At 35.5% G+C, this 17,168-nt stretch overlaps 2 protein-coding genes across 3 annotated transcripts; both read right to left on the reverse strand.

The window, feature by feature from the left end:
* Positions 1–792: 792 nt before the first annotated feature.
* Positions 793–7,899, reverse strand: LOC140978430 (dolichyl-diphosphooligosaccharide--protein glycosyltransferase subunit STT3B). Its single transcript, XM_073443445.1, has 7 exons — positions 7,347–7,899; positions 6,651–7,164; positions 5,393–5,929; positions 3,280–3,734; positions 2,730–2,852; positions 2,055–2,114; positions 793–1,257 (listed from the first exon to the last, which is right to left on the reverse strand). The coding sequence occupies exons 1-7, from the start codon at positions 7,724–7,726 to the stop codon at positions 1,128–1,130; spliced, it is 2,199 nt and encodes a 732-aa protein (XP_073299546.1). The 5' UTR covers positions 7,727–7,899; the 3' UTR covers positions 793–1,127.
* Positions 7,900–9,299: 1,400 nt separating this feature from the next.
* On the reverse strand, positions 9,300–16,919 carry LOC140978429 (plastid division protein CDP1, chloroplastic-like). 2 transcript variants are annotated; one of them, XM_073443444.1, is made up of 12 exons: positions 16,418–16,919; positions 15,820–15,933; positions 15,512–15,646; positions 15,217–15,321; positions 15,002–15,124; positions 13,316–13,684; positions 12,620–12,712; positions 12,410–12,529; positions 11,763–11,828; positions 10,908–11,648; positions 10,198–10,388; positions 9,300–9,649 (listed from the first exon to the last, which is right to left on the reverse strand). In XM_073443444.1, exons 1-12 carry the CDS (start codon positions 16,721–16,723, stop codon positions 9,547–9,549), a joined length of 2,466 nt encoding a protein of 821 aa, XP_073299545.1. In that variant the 5' UTR covers positions 16,724–16,919; the 3' UTR covers positions 9,300–9,546. The 2 variants fall into 2 exon arrangements, with proteins under 2 accessions (XP_073299545.1, XP_073299544.1); XM_073443443.1 differs by having other exon boundaries at positions 15,512–15,649.
* Positions 16,920–17,168: the final 249 nt, after the last annotated feature.

Consider the following 17,168-nt stretch of genomic DNA (forward strand, 5'->3'; position numbering starts at 1 on the left):
AGAGAGATTCGATTCCCCGTTTGTTTAAATCTGAGCTGTCGTTTTACGTATCTATATATAGCCAACTAATATTATTTCGACTATTCTTTTATTTTATAATAATAATAGTAATAATATCTAAAATAATGAATTACTTAAATTTATTTGTTGATTTATCTAATGAATCACATGTGCTTAAGTTTAATTTATTATTAATTTATTTTATGTTAAAGGTATTTAAATTCATATTTTTATGGTAAAATTTTTTTTTTGGGAAAAAATGATAATTCTATATCACAATATGTGTGTATATGTGTTTATAGGCTAAAGGGAATATTCATTAAAGATTTAATATATATATATATATATATATGGTAGCGAATATTTATAATTTAGATATATCAATGATCGACACGTATTTATTTATGTACTTTTGACTTTTGGAAAACAGTTTCTTTGGAGAAAAGGTTTTTTCTTCTTCTCCACCGTTTGATAATTTTCCACTCTTAATTGTTGATATTTATATTATTTTAGTGGAAATTATAAAAGACTAAATAAGTAAATCTAATTTGATTTCACGCGACGGAAACAGCGAGGAAATTTGACGCAATACCTAACACATACATGACGTTTGAAAAGATCTCACGAATCGTATTTTGTGAGACGAATCTCTTATTTAGATCATCCATAAAAAATATTACTTTTTATGTAAAGAGTATTACTTTTTATTGTGAATATCGTTAAAACTAAAATCGTCTCACAGATAAAAATTCGTGAGACCATCTCACAAGAGACATACTTTATATACATCTATAGGTAAAACCAACAAATTATTTTATGTTTAACAAAGGGAAAGAGTTATAAAATATAAAAAATTTGGACCAAAAAAGCAGATTTTCATCAAAAGGAAAAACTAATTGTAATCTGAACTCTCATCCCAAACTCTCCATGCCCAACACAAATAGTGAGCTGAAATCATCCTTTGTGGCAATATATTAAGAGGTAAAAAAACTACAAAAATCTGAAATATATATGTAAAAAAAATTCCCCAAATGCCTGCACTTCAATGTAACGGTATACTTCAAATACCCTTCGACTCAGCACTACTTTAACATCCGCATTCGTGCAACATGGAGGAGGGGAGTTTATCACCACCTATTGTTGGGGGGTTTCACCTTGTAAATTCTGACTATCCAGTTTGATGTGGTGAATGCCTCTTCTAAATGTTCCAGCTTTATGTCTTTATTTCCGATTTCTACTCCTCTAGCCCTGTCGTATCTGTTCAGAGAAGACGGCCATTACTACGCAACTCATGCAGCAAAATAAAGTCATAGAGTATCCCACAATCCAGAGATATTCATGATTGTACTCATAGGCTCACAGATAATTTGGATTCAAATTCATGATGATACGAGGTTGCATAGGCAGAAATGTTGACTCATCTCACTAATATTATGCTATAAATAAACGATAGATCACATTTAGATATGAGGTCACCTATCGACTTTCACTAGTTATCCCATCATACATATACAAGATCTCGCAGAAACTTAAAGAGCCAGCTAAAGACAAATGAATCCCCCAATCTCTAACTGCCATTTGAGAGAGGATACTTTCGCATCCAGGCTTTGGTTACCCACAGATTTGAAAATTTTTGAACAGACCATTCCCAGAGCAGTTATGGGTATCCAGCAACCATGTAAAATTTTATAAGCACCTTGAATCCATGTGTTTCAGAAGTGAAATACTAAAGAAAATACAACTGGATAGAGAAAATGTGCCTTATTCTCTCAACATTTTTTCCCATCTGCTGTGTAAGGTGAACAGCATGTCCAAGTCCAACTCAATGTGAGTAGATAAAACAACACTTGCGAGCTCTAGAAGCTTTGCATGGATAGAAAATGGATTCTCGGCATTATCTACATTCACACTTGACAAGTAGATATGACTAAAAAAACATCATCCTCGATAGCATATTCAGGAAATCCTTGGTTTGCTATTAAGTGAACAGCCAAGACGTGGACGACTCACAGCTTCAGCAAAAACAAAAGTAAAGATTTAAACAAGTAACTCACCCAGGAGGCTTTCCATATTCTGTTGTCATTTCACCAAATCGATAATATGATAGCTTGTACCTGTTGTGGATTCAAGTGAAATATTAATGACATTTATCATGCTAAAAACATAACATACAGAGTTCTTTTTACTATCTACAATCTCATAGGATCATGAAAAGTTAACAAAATAATAATCACATCCAAAATACAATAAATCAAAAACTGTCGCTGTAAAGGTGGTTGCTCCACCATACTATATATGCAAGCATGCATTTTCCTTGACAACCATAGCAGAATCATAATACCAAAGACAAAATATCATATGATACTTTAAGGATGTAAAGTATCACATGTTTTGTAATTTTTATAGCTATTCATGGACAGTAAGCTTCACAAGATTCATGTTACAATTCATGCGTGAATGTATGCCTGCCAAAGCGGTGAAACCTATCATAATGCAGGCCGTACTTATTTTTTGGATTATCAGATATCCAATTTTTGGCACATGCTACAATACTTCAAGATCCCGAAAAAACAAAATTGAATATGGGCCTCAAGACCTCGTCAGAGGTTCTTGTTTTGAAGTAAATTTTGTCAAAAACATGTACAATTACGTATCTTCCACAACCATAACAATCACTAGTGAAAAAATGTAAAATTTAAACCAATAGTAAGACATGAAAATCTACTTACATCAGACAATTTAACATCTTCGGAGCTGCACCTTTGTCAACACGATACTCTCCGTTAACAAGGTAATCAGGTTCCTTAATGACAGGAAAAACTCCACCTCCAATTCTGACCATCCATAAAAATCTGATACAAAATGGATCATATGAATTTGTGAGCCGCACAGAAAATATCTAAAGCATAAGGCAATAAAAAATCAATAAATCATTGAGACAGCAGTATTGCGTGCTCACATGCATATCGATAGACATATTAGTAATGTATCGCAAGCTTAAAACCAAATCCAGAAGCAGATATACATAAAGAAACGAGAACCAGGACTATATTCCTACTGTTTAGACCTTTTGGCTCAGCAGTGCAGTAGAATAAAATGATGAGAAAAATATGTGAGCATGAACCACGGGGATTTTCAAGATTAATTATGCCTTCAAGTTTCGAGTTCATAGGAATTTTTTACTATTTTTATCATCTAAAAAGACAGCCACGTTGAGCAATCTTGCAAACAGCAGCAGTAATAAATTAGAATTACAAGCTAGAGATTCAAGTTATGTACTTGTTAATATCATCAGATGAATAACCAGTAACACCACCAAACACCACCAGTACATAGTCAACATCGAGCGATCTCATTATATCATATGCCTCATTCTCATAGGATGACATAGCACGCCCAACAGTGGCAATATGTGTGTTATTCCAAGTGTTATTGTCGACAATCACTGTTCTATTTGCCATGGCAGTAATCTGGTAGCCGTAATCCCACCAAGACATCACTTTGGCATCCTGAGGAGTATTCTGTCGCAGCCAAAAATATGCTTCACGGTAGTCATCAAAAATGACTCTATTCCCGTGAGCACCCCTGGCAGCTAAGACAATTGATGGAGAAGAGTAAGCCTCTGATGTAACCCAAGTACAGTGGATCGCGTATCTGCTGAGCAAGTAAAATGCTCCAAAAAGCAATGCTAAAGCCCCATTTCTCTGAAAAGGCATAGATTGATCCAGCGAAGCCTGTTGTGAGACAAAGAAAAGTAATATTATTCGTTCACCTGTACCTGCTTTTAAAAATCACGTCGAAAATACTTTGATAAGCTAGAACAAGAGTATGAGCACTGAATTTCATTTACCAAAGTGGCCCTGATATTAAAACAATAACATCGTGACGTGTTATTCGAAATTGACATGTTAACTTGATATAGTCTTTGTCTTCAGCGAATCAAAACTACATAAAAGGCATTGTGGATGAACTACAACATTTTGTATATAAAGTTAGCCTACCCTTCATATTACTTAATCTATTCATTGTATTTCAAACTACGAGAATAATAGGCATGGTATAGAGATGAATTATAGCTCTTATTATGTAACGACCAGTAAAGGCATCCAATACAGTCACTTTCCTTCCTGCCCAATTTCAAGAAGCAAAATATATAGTCACTTCCCTTCCTGCCTAATTTCAATACTCATACTTATCAATCTCCTAATGAAGGAGAATACCAAGAGTCCTGACTCCTGAGAAGTAAAATGTAGAAAAGAGAGGAAAATTATGAAATAGCAAATGTTTATTAATCCAACCATCACACTATCTAGAACTATATTTTTAGAATTTTTTTGTTATGTTAAAGATCATGAGAATGGCGCAGGTTCAAGACTAACTATACTATAAAGTTTCGAGTTCATACAATTTTTCAACCTCATTGGCTTGAGATTTTCATTGTTACAAGCCTGAGTTAGGAACTTCATTAATGTCAGTTGTAACTAAACACAAAGTAGAATCTATTTGATCAATTTCAGAAAGGAAAAGAAAGAATCTACGTGATCACGGAATTACTGAAAGCTAGATGTTTTTACCAGATTCTTGACCGCTACTATTTTTGGAGCAATTATACGTTGAAAATGAATAGTTTTACTGTCACCGCTTTTCTTTGTACAATTTCTGTTTGTAATCTGTTTCCTAGGGAAAGACAATAAAACATCTCATAAAACTAGCAGCATTTTCAACAAACTGATGCCATCAGAAGCCTCAGAAAAGACATGCACGAAGAAAGAACTCTCGGAACTTATATTTAGGTTTCAACACAACAAGGTTTGTACACAGGGTAAAGTTTTATCTCCACTTTGTAGCGGGTCATTTCTAATGCTAACCAAAACTGTAGGATCCTTCTTAACCACCTCAACGGATAAATTCCATCACTTCCTCTTCACTGGTGCATCTAGCTGCCATGCTGGCTGGCATCTTTCAAAGCTCCCAAGCCTCTCAATAGGTTCCCCGATAATGTATTGTCTTTTTCACTTTTTAAAGGATCAAATAATCAATTTTCAGCTGGAGCACTTTTAGACCACTCTTAAATATTTATTGGCCCATGCTCTATTTTTTGCTGTAGATACTCCGACATTCTTCCCCTACAGTTCTTATAGAAATTCAAACACAATAAAACGTTTTTTTAACAAATCAATAACATCTTCTGTACAACAGTATATGGTTCCAGAAGTTGTTTCTAATTTTCTTAAATAATATTGTTTGATTTAGAAAAATATAGGTTACCATCCAATCAGTCTGAGAACTGCTCATCATATCAATCAAGCATTTATTATAATCCCATCTTGCAATAAAATTCCTCATATCTTGAATAAAAGATTATTTGAAAAAGTAAGCACCAGGAGCCAACCTTCGAAGAAGTTTTGGAGCCAGTTGTTCCTTTACTCATACCGCCAATGGCGGGCTTGCTTTTTAATCTCACCAGCTGAGTTAAGTTCTTTATGGTGGCTGAGACTGCAATGGCACTGATGAGACATACTGCAGGTGTAGCAACAAGTATTAACCGCACCATGACTCCAGCAAAGTACATGCTAGTGAGACCATACATCACTATGAATATTGTCACATCTGACAAACGTTTGAAGCAGAAATACAGACCAGCAGGGAAAAGTAGCAACAACACATGAAAATCAAACATGAAAGATGACCATGCCGTCGGCTGATGTTCGGAGACAGATGCAATGATCGGAATGTGATCTTTTGCATATGTTGGATCCAAGAGGGAATAAAATCGACCAGTCCATGGAGAAATATATCCAGAGGCAGTTCCAACTCCCAGAGCTATGGCTCCCAAACCTACTGTAAAGGTCACTGTGATCCTCAGGAATGCCTGAAACAACTTTGGATCATCTAGTAGGTACTTAACCCAATCCAAAAAGTAGAAAACCTGCACAAATGAAATTAATGACAATTAGATGATTGACAGTGAACCCTCCAATGGATTCTACATGTATACACAAGTAGGAAATAGATAAAACAACAAACCAACAATAGGTATTAACTATATGTGAACTGAAGGCCACCACCTCTACTTGGATGTGATTTCAGAAATGCAGCAGTTGGTGGCCATTGCCCACAGTTATTATTATAGTCAAGTTTAAAACAATGTGAATCAGCAATAACCAAAAGGAATAGAAGTAAATGACCTTTGATATATTGAAATTTTAAAAGCATACTATTATATTTCTAACTCTAATCTCTTGCCCAGGACATAGCATCCAGAAAATTCTGTAGTCAACCCCTACGGCAAGCATCTACTATTTTCCAACACTTAGTAAACAGATATATTAGATTGCATGTCAATGTTGTTTCTATGGACAAAAGGATGTGAGTAATTCCAATTCCTTCAGTCGTGATAATTCTTTTGCAATTTATGTAAACAATAAAGCAAAGTTATTGCATCTAAATATAATCTTCATCCAGTTGTTTTTGTCATGACTTCTGTCCGACTCCAGGAACTTAGAATTAACTCTACTTCATGACACAAGACAGAAGTTTCATTCCACTTGGACATTAAAACAAAAGGAGTCAATCAGCTACTCAAACTGCTTATATCTATAACTTTTGGCTGGGAGTTCCATAAAAAATTTGATTATTATAAATTGTACCTGCATCAAGAAAAACACTCCCATTGCAGCCATGTGTTCTCCAGATTGGACATGCTGAAATCCCACAAAACGAATTTGCATTGCCAGTAACATTCCCAGCACATACATGCAATTATAAGCTACATATAATCTCATCGAGAATCTCCCAGTAACCAAAAGGACCATCACATATAGTGGGATCAAATTGATAATGAACACATAACCACCCCATGCTGAAACCATATAGAAATACCCAAAAGCTGAGGCCAAGGCCCAAGCAAGTGAGCCTGTATTTACAGCCTTAACAAACAGATAGAATGTAAGCAGTAACGCAAATATGGCTACACCCTCGTTATCATATGAGCCTGCCACCGACCTCGATATATAACCTGGGCAGACAGCAATTAATACAGCTGCCACAAGTCCAGCACCGGAGTCCCATATCTCTTTCCCAAAGAAGTAAGCAACGAGAGTTGTGTTGGAAGCAAAAAATGGAGCGGTGAGTACACAAACTTCACGGATGTGCACAGCAAACCTAGAAAATGATGGAAAAACTCATATGAGATGTGTGCATAACATGCATGCAACTGAAGTTTGCAAGATTTAGAACAATGATATCTTAAAAGTTTGGTCTTGTTACCCAACACGACATGGAAACTTTAAAAACCACATCTACCAGGTATAATTTCAGTAATCCAAAAAAAAAAATGAATGTACCTAAGAAAGCGGAGGGTCGAGTAAATCAAGGCGGCCGTAACCATGAGCCCAGGATAGAGCGTCCCACCGATGATCCTACCCAGCGGATACCAGCTCTCTGAGTCAAACCAGTTCCAGAACTCGTAATACCCTTTTTGAGTCAGGTACTGGGTTACCCGATAGTTGAAGTATGGGTCAAACTCGTGGATCATGCTCTCGTAACGCAACACACTGAACAAACGAGTAATGAAGGCCAGAACGTACACCAAGAAAAGGATCGTGACACGGATCAAGAGCTCCTGCTGCTTTGTTTTCAGTTTAAAGGATTTCAGCATTGAATTCACTCCCTGGGACGAGAGTAGATCCATGGGTGATTTCTCCACTTTCGCCGCCGCGCCCATTGTAATCGATCGATCCGGCCGATCAAAATGCGAATTTCGCTGTGCTTGGATTAATCAGGGTTGTGAAATTTCTTGGAACTAAAAATTGTTGGGCTCCATTTCCGGTATGGATTAACGTTAAACCCTATCCACTCTTCAATCAAATCACTCTTGCCAAGTGTGGGAGTGACTTTGTTCACCAAAAACACAAGAAGCGTGTCAACGTTTGATATATCGCATTTCTCTCCTTTTTTTTTAAAGCAAAATAATACCATTTCAAATTAAAAAATATTATTATCTAAATTTGAAAATCAGGAACACATGCATGATCTTATATTGGGGCTTTAGAGATTTATACCATTGCTTACAATCGAATGCTCTCGGACCTTTTAAAAAGGAAGAATATTGGCATATAGATCACACAATGGTCTGATATATCATGTTTCAAAAAATAATATATTTTTCAATTAAATGTTTCTATGTAGTATAAATATAGTGAAAAAAAAGATAATCTAAAGAGTGACGATCTTTCTTTATAATCCAACCAACAAATCATCTTTATCATGTACTGAATAACATGCAGTAGAACATCAAACAACAAAACACATACTTCACAAATGTAATTTAGTCGACCATTGCATGAAAAATTCAAGGAATCATCAAAATGAAAAAGGAAAGAATCCCAAAAAACTCATGTCAATTCATTTCCTCTTACACTACTCGAGCAAACTTGCTCCCAATTTGTTTGCAGCCAAATAGCCAATCCCTTCAAATTTCAATGCATCGATGCTTGCTGGTTCTTCCTCGTCATTAATATCCCGCTCTTTCTTATCAGAAAAAAATTCATAGATTCACTCCCTCCTACCACTTTCTCATAAATCCTTCTGCTCTTCCGCAAGCTCGCTTGTGGTATCATGGCCAGTGGCAGCTTTGTGACAGGCTTACGATTCTCTTTTTCTCGGCGCTGGTAAGAATCCGGCACTTATTTGGCTATTTTGTGGAGTCTGTATATTCACCAAGAGCCGAACATCGAAATGAAGCAGTTCTTCCATCTTTGGAATTCTGCCAGCGAGAGACGTAGAAAAGTCTTTTTTTTCCGCTAATCACGATGGACTCCGGTGACCAAAATGGGAAAAATTATAAATTGCAGCTTCTCCCAATATATGCCACACCAACTGACCAAAAACAAAGGCCTACAACCCTCACCTTTAATATGGTGTACATGTGTCTCTACCTTCGTAGCTTAATTTATCCAAAAAAACTCGTATTAAATGCACATAGACTTAATATAGTGCTTTTAAAAATTATAAAATTAATATGCTTTATCAATTATTAAAAAAGAATAATTCATTATTTATGCAATAAATTAATGACGTTAAACTTCGAATTTAATGTTCTACAAATAATTAAAAAAGAATAATTATTCAGAAAATTTATAAAAATACGTAGGAAAACCAAATGATAATTTTCACATTCCTATCTCACTTAATAAAATATAAGGAATGATATTGATAGGTTAACAACCCCCATTTTCGGTAATTAAAAAATTCAATCAATTTATGCAATATAATAAATTAATGAGTTAGATATGAATGATAACCTATTTGCAATTTAAATTCCCAGCTGGTCACCTAAATACATTACAAGATCCAATAACTTCATACTTACATAAACATGACAGGCAAATAATTTATTTGAAAAAAAATAAACTTGAATAACTAGATAGAAAGAGTATCAAGGAATCAGAAATAACTATCTACTTAGTAAGGATAAGCTACAGATTCTTATATACAGGTAAAAAGAGAGTGGAGAATCCTCTGTTTTTTAAAACTCTGCTGCAATTAGTCATTGATCAAAGGTTGCGACGTGGTAAGAATATCTCCTTCACAGAACCTCCACGATCCATCATCTTGCCTTTTCAGAAGATAAAGAATTTTGTAGGGGCTGCAAACATTGGTCGGAATGTAGGAAACTTTTAATCCCAGAGGAGTATCCAGAGAGGATTATAAAACAAGCTTTTCAGCGTGCCAGTCGATCATGGAAGTTTGTAACATTACTTTGGAGACAAAAAGTGTATGAAAGCTCATGAATGGAAACCACATAACAGCGATTGTTACTAGTTTAAAATACATAGTCAAATGCACAGGAGTTCAGAAATTTTGTCCTTGGTTCTTCTTGATTTGCAAGCACTCACACTTATTATTCTTCTCGTCTTTTTTCACGGATAGTTAAAAAAAAGAAAGATAAAGAGAGCTTCATGACTTTTAATAAGGCAGAAATAATTGTATGTTAATCACCAGATATAGTAAGTGATGCCTAACTCTACAATTTCAACCAATTTACAATAATAGGCTTGTGCTTTCATAGATTGCCTAATATGGTCATAAGTACCTCATTTAACTACCTTTTCTTATGGATTAAATATCAAAGAACCAAATAAAAATACAAGTGCCCGCTCCAAGTACTTGTTTTGATAGAAAATGTTAAATTACCTGTAGTATGTTGGATTCTTAGGCTGAGATTCGTCCACAAGCTCAGCTGCCTCTTCCAAGAAAACCTCTATTTCTGCTATTTCCCTCCCAATCCCATCTTTCAAAATGTCAGCACGTGTAACTTCCAGTTGCAATAAAACAAATCTCCAAAAACAAGACCTTCCTTTTGCAGCATCTGCCAAAGTTTGCCACTAGAAATATCGAAAACCAGAAATAAACAACAAGCAGTTAGCCTGAGGATATTATGCTATAAGGTTTTAATAGAATCAGAAGGTTTTAAGTCGACTATTTTGAATGCTAAGCAGAATTTTCGGAGAAAATAGAGGCAGAATCCAATCTCACTCAACATCCGTTCTCCTTCTTGTTATTTTTTTTCTTTTTTCAGTTGGAGGAGGGAGTATTTTGTTACAATTGGGTATCGAACCAGAGAACTCGTCCCAAACTTAGAACATTTGTGTCAGATGAGCAACAAATCATCAACATTTGTTCTCCTTATTGTAATTTGTTAATTAGAGATTTAAAGCAATAGTGAGGCTGATTTTCCAATCCAAGTTCTACAGGATACATTGCCGCAGATCCAAAAAACACCGAGTCTGTTAAAAAATTAAACACATTACAAATGGGATAAAACTGATCCAATATCATATTTTAGAGCGATGAGCTCAAAGATTTGTAGAGCATAACTAAACCACAATTAATAAGGTAGTCACCTGAACTAGCATAGAACCATCAAGGACTTCCAGAAGGCCGTGAACATCATGGTTAGGCCCCAGCGCTTCTGCTTTAATTGCTTGCCATCGCTTGACAAGGATCTCAGCATCTTTGACAGACAACTGCTTCTGAGTTTTCAAATCAACAGCTTCTGAGTGATAACCGAAGTGCACTTTAAGTGCAGAAAGGAACTTCTGAAATTTTCTAGCAATACCATTTTTCTTTGTTACTAAAGATTGGTAACTTAAATCCGTAGAAGAATCTGCACTCCAAGTAAGGGATCTAGTATCAGCACTCTGTTTGTCCATCCTCCATCTAGCCCCATTTCCAGCCCTCCAGAATAGTGTGTTTTTAAGTTTAAGGAGAGCAACCAAGATGAAGCCCAATGCTGCAGCATATATCATCTTTCCAAGCACGTGACTTATGCTCAACCAAAATTTCCAAACATCAGCTTGTTTTGAACATAAACTTCTCTTCAGCTGTGTAGATGGTAAGTTACCACTGCCTCCATCAATGGCCTTGCTTTCTGTCAAAGGGATTTGGAGATGAGGAGGAGCAAGTTGCTTCACAGCTATTCCAAGATGTAGCGAAGATACTGCTGACGAAACTGGTTCTTCATCCCTTCGATCTAATGGAAAAGCAATGGCCAGTGGTCTATGCCTGATGTTCGATACAGCTGGAGCTGTTCTTTTATGATGCCTTTTTCCAGAAGTTCTTTTTTCCCAGGTAAAGAAGTCAGCCTGTTTATGCCATAATAACAAAAAAGCAGTCAGTCTGTAATCATGATTGAATTATAGTATCTTCACCTCAGTGAGAACTAATTAATTTGGAGCACATGATAAAAAAACTTTTACCAAAGATGGAGAACAATCTCGGGTATCTGGAAACAAGCTAAGTGCAGCTTCTATCAACCATGTTTCCTACGAATTCAATGAACAAACTGATAAATATCATATTTTACCGAATATTATAACTTTAAAAAAGAGCTTTAAATTATAATATAAGCCGCCCTCCTTTGTATGCATCTCTCCTTTGCTTGCTGTGTATTTCCCCCTCTACCAGTCTTTTTTCTTCATCAACAATATATTTAGAAAGCTAACAATATATTAAATTTCTGTTCTTTAATTCCAACACCTATGACTGTCCTGTAGAACCAACACCAGGTGATTAAGAAGTTAACTCATTTATTAGTCCGCAGCCCAAATTTCTGTCTCCGTCGTATTTTAATGCAAAAAAATATTTTTTTTAAAGGAAAAGGATGGCAACAATTTTGCTGTAAATTTATCATTGACATGAATTGATCGCGGGGATTAGGACATTTGTGTAAGATGTAACAAAAGATTCTTGCTGTCCTGGATAACTAAAATGGGAAGGTGATACGTAACTATTATGTGAAGAGCATTACTTTCAAATATTAAATAAAAACTATATTCATATGCCGCGCTATTGGGTATTGTAATTTCACAAACTGCATGGAATATAGCAATAATTGAGCATGTACCAGTGGTTTGTCTGCACTTGAAACTTCTTTGATTTTTTTCTTTTGCGTTGACTTTTGGGACCTAGGATTAGAGTTCATCTCTAGTTGCCTTAATCTTTCAGCGGCTGTTGCTTCATCGCTCTGGATTATGACTCAAAATTACTAACTCTTGTTAAAAAAGACGAAGAAAAGAACAGCTAATGCCACAAAAGCAAAATCAAATAGGTGTACCTGCCCAAGAAGTAATGAACAAAATGCTTCTTCAAATTTTAAATCGAAGCCTTCTGATGTTAGACATTCACAAATTAACTTTGCCTTGTTTATCTACACAAGAAAAGATATAGTCAATGATCTCTTAAAACTGAAAACTATTTAAACTCTTTCTATCCCCACAGGTTCGTGTATCTCATATATCACAAAATCAGACATAATAGACCACACTGCAACAGTTGCCAAGTAATTAGAAAACAAGGAAAATAGAATATAAGGGTAGTCTCTTAGTTTCATATTATGATAACTGAAACAGTAGATTAGTATCCAGAAAGCCCATTAGTAAGGCCTAACACGACAGAGGTTATTATATACACAACATGCCCATAGTTAAGAAAGCTTTTAAAAACAAATAAGGGCATGTCCCACAAGTCCACAATTTGTCTTAAAATGTTTGGAGTTTGACAACTCCAGGACAGATGCTCTAAGGCCCAAAAGATTAGCCATGCTATTGATTAGAAATCTATATGATTTTGACTCATAATTAAAACTCCAACACTTGCCTTATCAATCTAAAGTTCACAAGACAGATTATGAGCCATCACATCACATCCAAGTCAGTTTTTTCTGAGATGGAAAATTAAAATATGCAGGCACCGACATTTTTATGATTAAGACAAATATACAAGAAGCTAATTTAGGAATCTAAGAGTTTACCAAGTCAACTTGTTTGCTTGAAAAACCAAGAGCAATATGAGCTAACATGACCATATAGAAGCTACCGGAATCAATAACAGTTCTTTGATTCTGCGACTTGATTGACTTCCTATTCTTCCTCGTAACAGCTAAATTATCCCAAGGTATAAGATCGACAATTTCAGAGGCCATGAGTTCTTTTAGTGCTTGATTCAAGAAGCATGGCCAGTCTTGAACTTGGCAAGAAGTTTCAACATCAAGGCCCTGTCTGAGCAACTCTTGCAAAGCTGAAATAGCTCCACGTCTTCGTTCAGTATTATCAGGCGTATGAGGCATCCTCAATAGCTCCAACGTACAGTCAGGAGCAAGCTTTTCTAAATATTCTTCAATCTGAAAGAAATTTTGAATGGCGAGCTACAGTAGCAATCTAAACTAAATAAAAAATATCCACAATCATAGTTATTAAAAGCGTGCGCCTGGCTGCGCCTAGGCGACAGGCCCAACCGGGCGCACCCATTGCGCCTGGGATATTACCCAGGCGAAGCACTTGAAACAAGCGCGCTTAAAGCGTGCGCCTCTGCCTAGGCGCGAGGCTCCGAGAGGCGCAAAAGCGTGCGCTTTAAAGAAGTGGACTGATATTTTGTAGGTGAATAAAAATTAACTCGAACTCAACCAATTTTGAAGCTTAATTAGCAAAGCTCGTGGCTTTTTAATGATTAAAAAAACTATCGCTCATTTATGCAAGATTTTTTTAACAGGAATTTCATAAGTCTTTTATTCAAACTTTTACTGTAATCTTCATTCTTTTACGATGATGATGATAGTTGAGCAGGATGATAAAAAATTTGATGATTTAGATGATAGTATAATCCTTTATACAAACTTTTAATCTAATTTCTTCTACACTCATGACTCATCATTGCGACGACGACGACGACGATATAGTTGCAGACGTTGAACAAGAATTTGATGATTTAGATATTTGATCTTTTTTAACATACTATGAATTGATGATTTACTTATGAACTTTAAATGATTAATTTTTTTCGGGTTATGATTTACGTTACATTATCTATTAATGAACTTTTTATTTATAATGTTTGTTATCTTTGTGAAAATATTTAATTTATATAATATTATAGTATAAATCACTTTATATATATTGAATTTTAAAATTTATGTTAAATGCGCTTTCCTTCGATAAAGCGTGCGCTTTGTGTTGCGCCTTGCGCCTCAGGCTTCAAGGTACCCTAGCGCTTTAGTACGCCTTGCGCCCTAAATAACTATGTCCACAATCAATAGGGACCCGTAAAAGGTAGAAAATTTCAGATATATGATTTTAGCAAACATCTTCATAGCAACAAGTGAATTGTACCCGTCCTTGATCTCCTTCAACGAGATAACAGGTGGTGTTGCTATGTAATGTTGGGTCACAAATACCACTCAATTGCAGTACCATCTATAACCTCTGAAAAAAACTCCTCATTGAGATACCAAATTACTCATGGAATGAGTGCTTCAGCATTAAGGTCATACCATCTTCATAACTCGTAATTATTTCTCTTTTCCACCTCCAGAACCATTGTTCTGGAAATTTGCAAATTTTATTTACTTTTTTTTGAACAGGTGGCATAATAATCCATCAAAACAAAAGAGGCATCCAAATTTAGCATATTTAAAGGAAAAATAAAACTAAATGAAGGTTACCTGAGATAACAGCTTCAACTTGCCCAGCGAACTCTTGCTTCCAAGAAGGTATCGAGCGCGAACAAGGGCTTCAAATCCATGAGAAATATTTTGCTTCTCAAAACCAACATTAGCTATCACACACTTCAAAAAATCACATGTAGTAAGCTAAGGAAACAACAGAAAACAGCCAGGAAAAAAGTTGTTCAAGGTTCTGACCTCCACTTTTTCCTTACCTCTGCTAGGGCCATAGCAAGAAGCATATCATGAACAAATGGCTTTGAGCATGGATGCTGCATGGCTCTTCGTCCAATTTCAAGCACAAGTTTCTCTTCTCCTGCCTAAATCGATTCAATTGAATAATATCACAATCAACATAAGCAGAATACATTTTCAAAGCCCGAATGTTGAATGGCATAACCTCAGAAACCATGCAAAAGTTGAATTGTAAAAGAAGATTTGCAAACTTGCAATCTGCCTAAAGTTTTTCAATCGAAACTTCATACGACTGACTGACTGAACGAACTATACCTCCTGAAGAAGGCAAAGAACCACAGGCAACCAATCCCATGGAATTTTAAGAGAAGATTTGGGAGGCAGCTTTTCTTTGATAATTCCAGCATATTCTGGTTCAAATAGAAGTTTATCTCTCACATCCTTCAGAACCTTCTGCAGGAAATCAGCAGCAAATACGTTCATATTTCATAAGATAACTATGAAGGTTAGCTGCTGTGCTGTGGAAAGGTAAAAATGGTTAAGAAAACCAGTCAAAAGAATATCCTATTCATATGTAGATAATTAAATTCAGCACCAAAAAAACCATATAGTTCAATCCATACAGGGCGAAATACAACAACATCTTCCGTGTAACCCTCATCAATCTCTGTATTTGTCAGATGCATTACTGATTTAGCAATTTCATCTTTTTCCGCTTGATCATGAACGCCAAGAATCTGCATGCGTACAACATCAAAAGTGAACAAATAGAAACAACCTTGCACCAGATTATAAAACCAGATATTACTACAACAATTATAGTTTGCTAGAGACTGATATTAAAACGAACTCTTCTGAGGGTACGTATACCTAACTGAGAAAAATGGGAAAAGGGATCCAGATCACTATCAAGAATAAGACTTAAAAAGAAATCCAGGTGAAAGAAGCTTTGCTGTAGCATCGGAGCATAGTATGTCGAATTATTAAAACACTGAGCTATTTTGCAGTGCATAAAAGATTATGATTGCATTTGTAGACTCAACATTGATACATTGCATCATAAATTCTACCACATTGAAGAGTATCATAAGGCACGAGATCATTAGCATAGAAAAAAAAAGCATAAACTATCGAAACAACCCCTAAATAAGATCATCAAGATGAAAAATCATACTCTCATCAAAAAGAAGAAGATAAAAGAATAAGAAAAATAGTGAGAACCTGGTAGCAAGTGACGGGGATTTCGATAAACGGGGCCTGATTCTGCGCAATGCTGTTTCTGCTGGTGCTTTCCTCAACAAATCGAAGATCCGTGGCAGCACGTAATCTCCATGGGTGACCACCAACCGCAGGAACCCTAACTCTGCCACCGTTGCGATAACCAGAATTCCCACATTTATTCTTCGTACGGTAACCTTTTCTCCTATTCAAAGAGACAAAGCTGCCATTCCAATGAAACCTGCCGCTGTTCTGACCACAACAGCAGATGTCATTCCCACTGGTCACCAATGCATGAACATTTGCCATAAATTTCTAGAGCAGCTTCATTTGAACGATATTCTGGGACAAATTCGTTGGGCAAAAGAGGAAGAATCGTAGATCATGATCTTGAACGTAGTAAAACGATTTTAGGCATGTTCGGAGATCGAGAGAGTGAAGATGACTCAACCGTTACTTCAGCTTTTGCGTTCCGAAAAGGGAAAATGAAGCCCAACAGAAATCTAAATTTATTTATTTATTTTTATTTTTTTAAGGAGAAATCTAAATTTATTATTATTTTATAATAAATTAAAAATCATAATTAACATAAAATATTATATAAATATAAATAAAAAAAATAAATTTAAAATTTATATGAATTATAAAAATATATTTAAATATATTTAAAATCTATAAATTTAAAATTTATTGATACAAACACAACTTTAGATTTTTTATGAAATTTTTTTTACATATTTTTTTGACACAAATT

Source organism: Primulina huaijiensis, chromosome 6 (assembly GCF_012295235.1).
Source record: "Primulina huaijiensis isolate GDHJ02 chromosome 6, ASM1229523v2, whole genome shotgun sequence".
In the NCBI taxonomy this organism is placed as follows: domain Eukaryota; kingdom Viridiplantae; phylum Streptophyta; class Magnoliopsida; order Lamiales; family Gesneriaceae; genus Primulina; species Primulina huaijiensis.

Bases quoted from the DNA above. Each gene is read 5' to 3' on its own strand.
- LOC140978430 (XM_073443445.1), bottom strand. From the start codon at position 7,726: ATGGGCGCGGCGGCGAAAGTGGAGAAATCACCCATGGATCTACTCTCG. The intron at 5,930-6,650 runs GTACAATTTATA...TCATTTGTGCAG, and splicing joins GAGTGTTTTTCTTGATGCAG to GTTTTCTACTTTTTGGATTG. The intron at 2,115-2,729 runs GTAAGTAGATTT...AATCCACAACAG, and splicing joins AAGATGTTAAATTGTCTGAT to GTACAAGCTATCATATTATC.
- LOC140978429 (XM_073443443.1), bottom strand. From the start codon at position 16,723: ATGGCAAATGTTCATGCATTGGTGACCAGTGGGAATGACATCTGCTGT. The intron at 15,650-15,819 runs GTATGGATTGAA...GATTTCCTGCAG, and splicing joins ATGTTGTTGTATTTCGCCCT to AAGGTTCTGAAGGATGTGAG. The intron at 9,650-10,197 runs GTAATTTAACAT...CAATGTTTGCAG, and splicing joins AAGAATCCAACATACTACAG to CCCCTACAAAATTCTTTATC.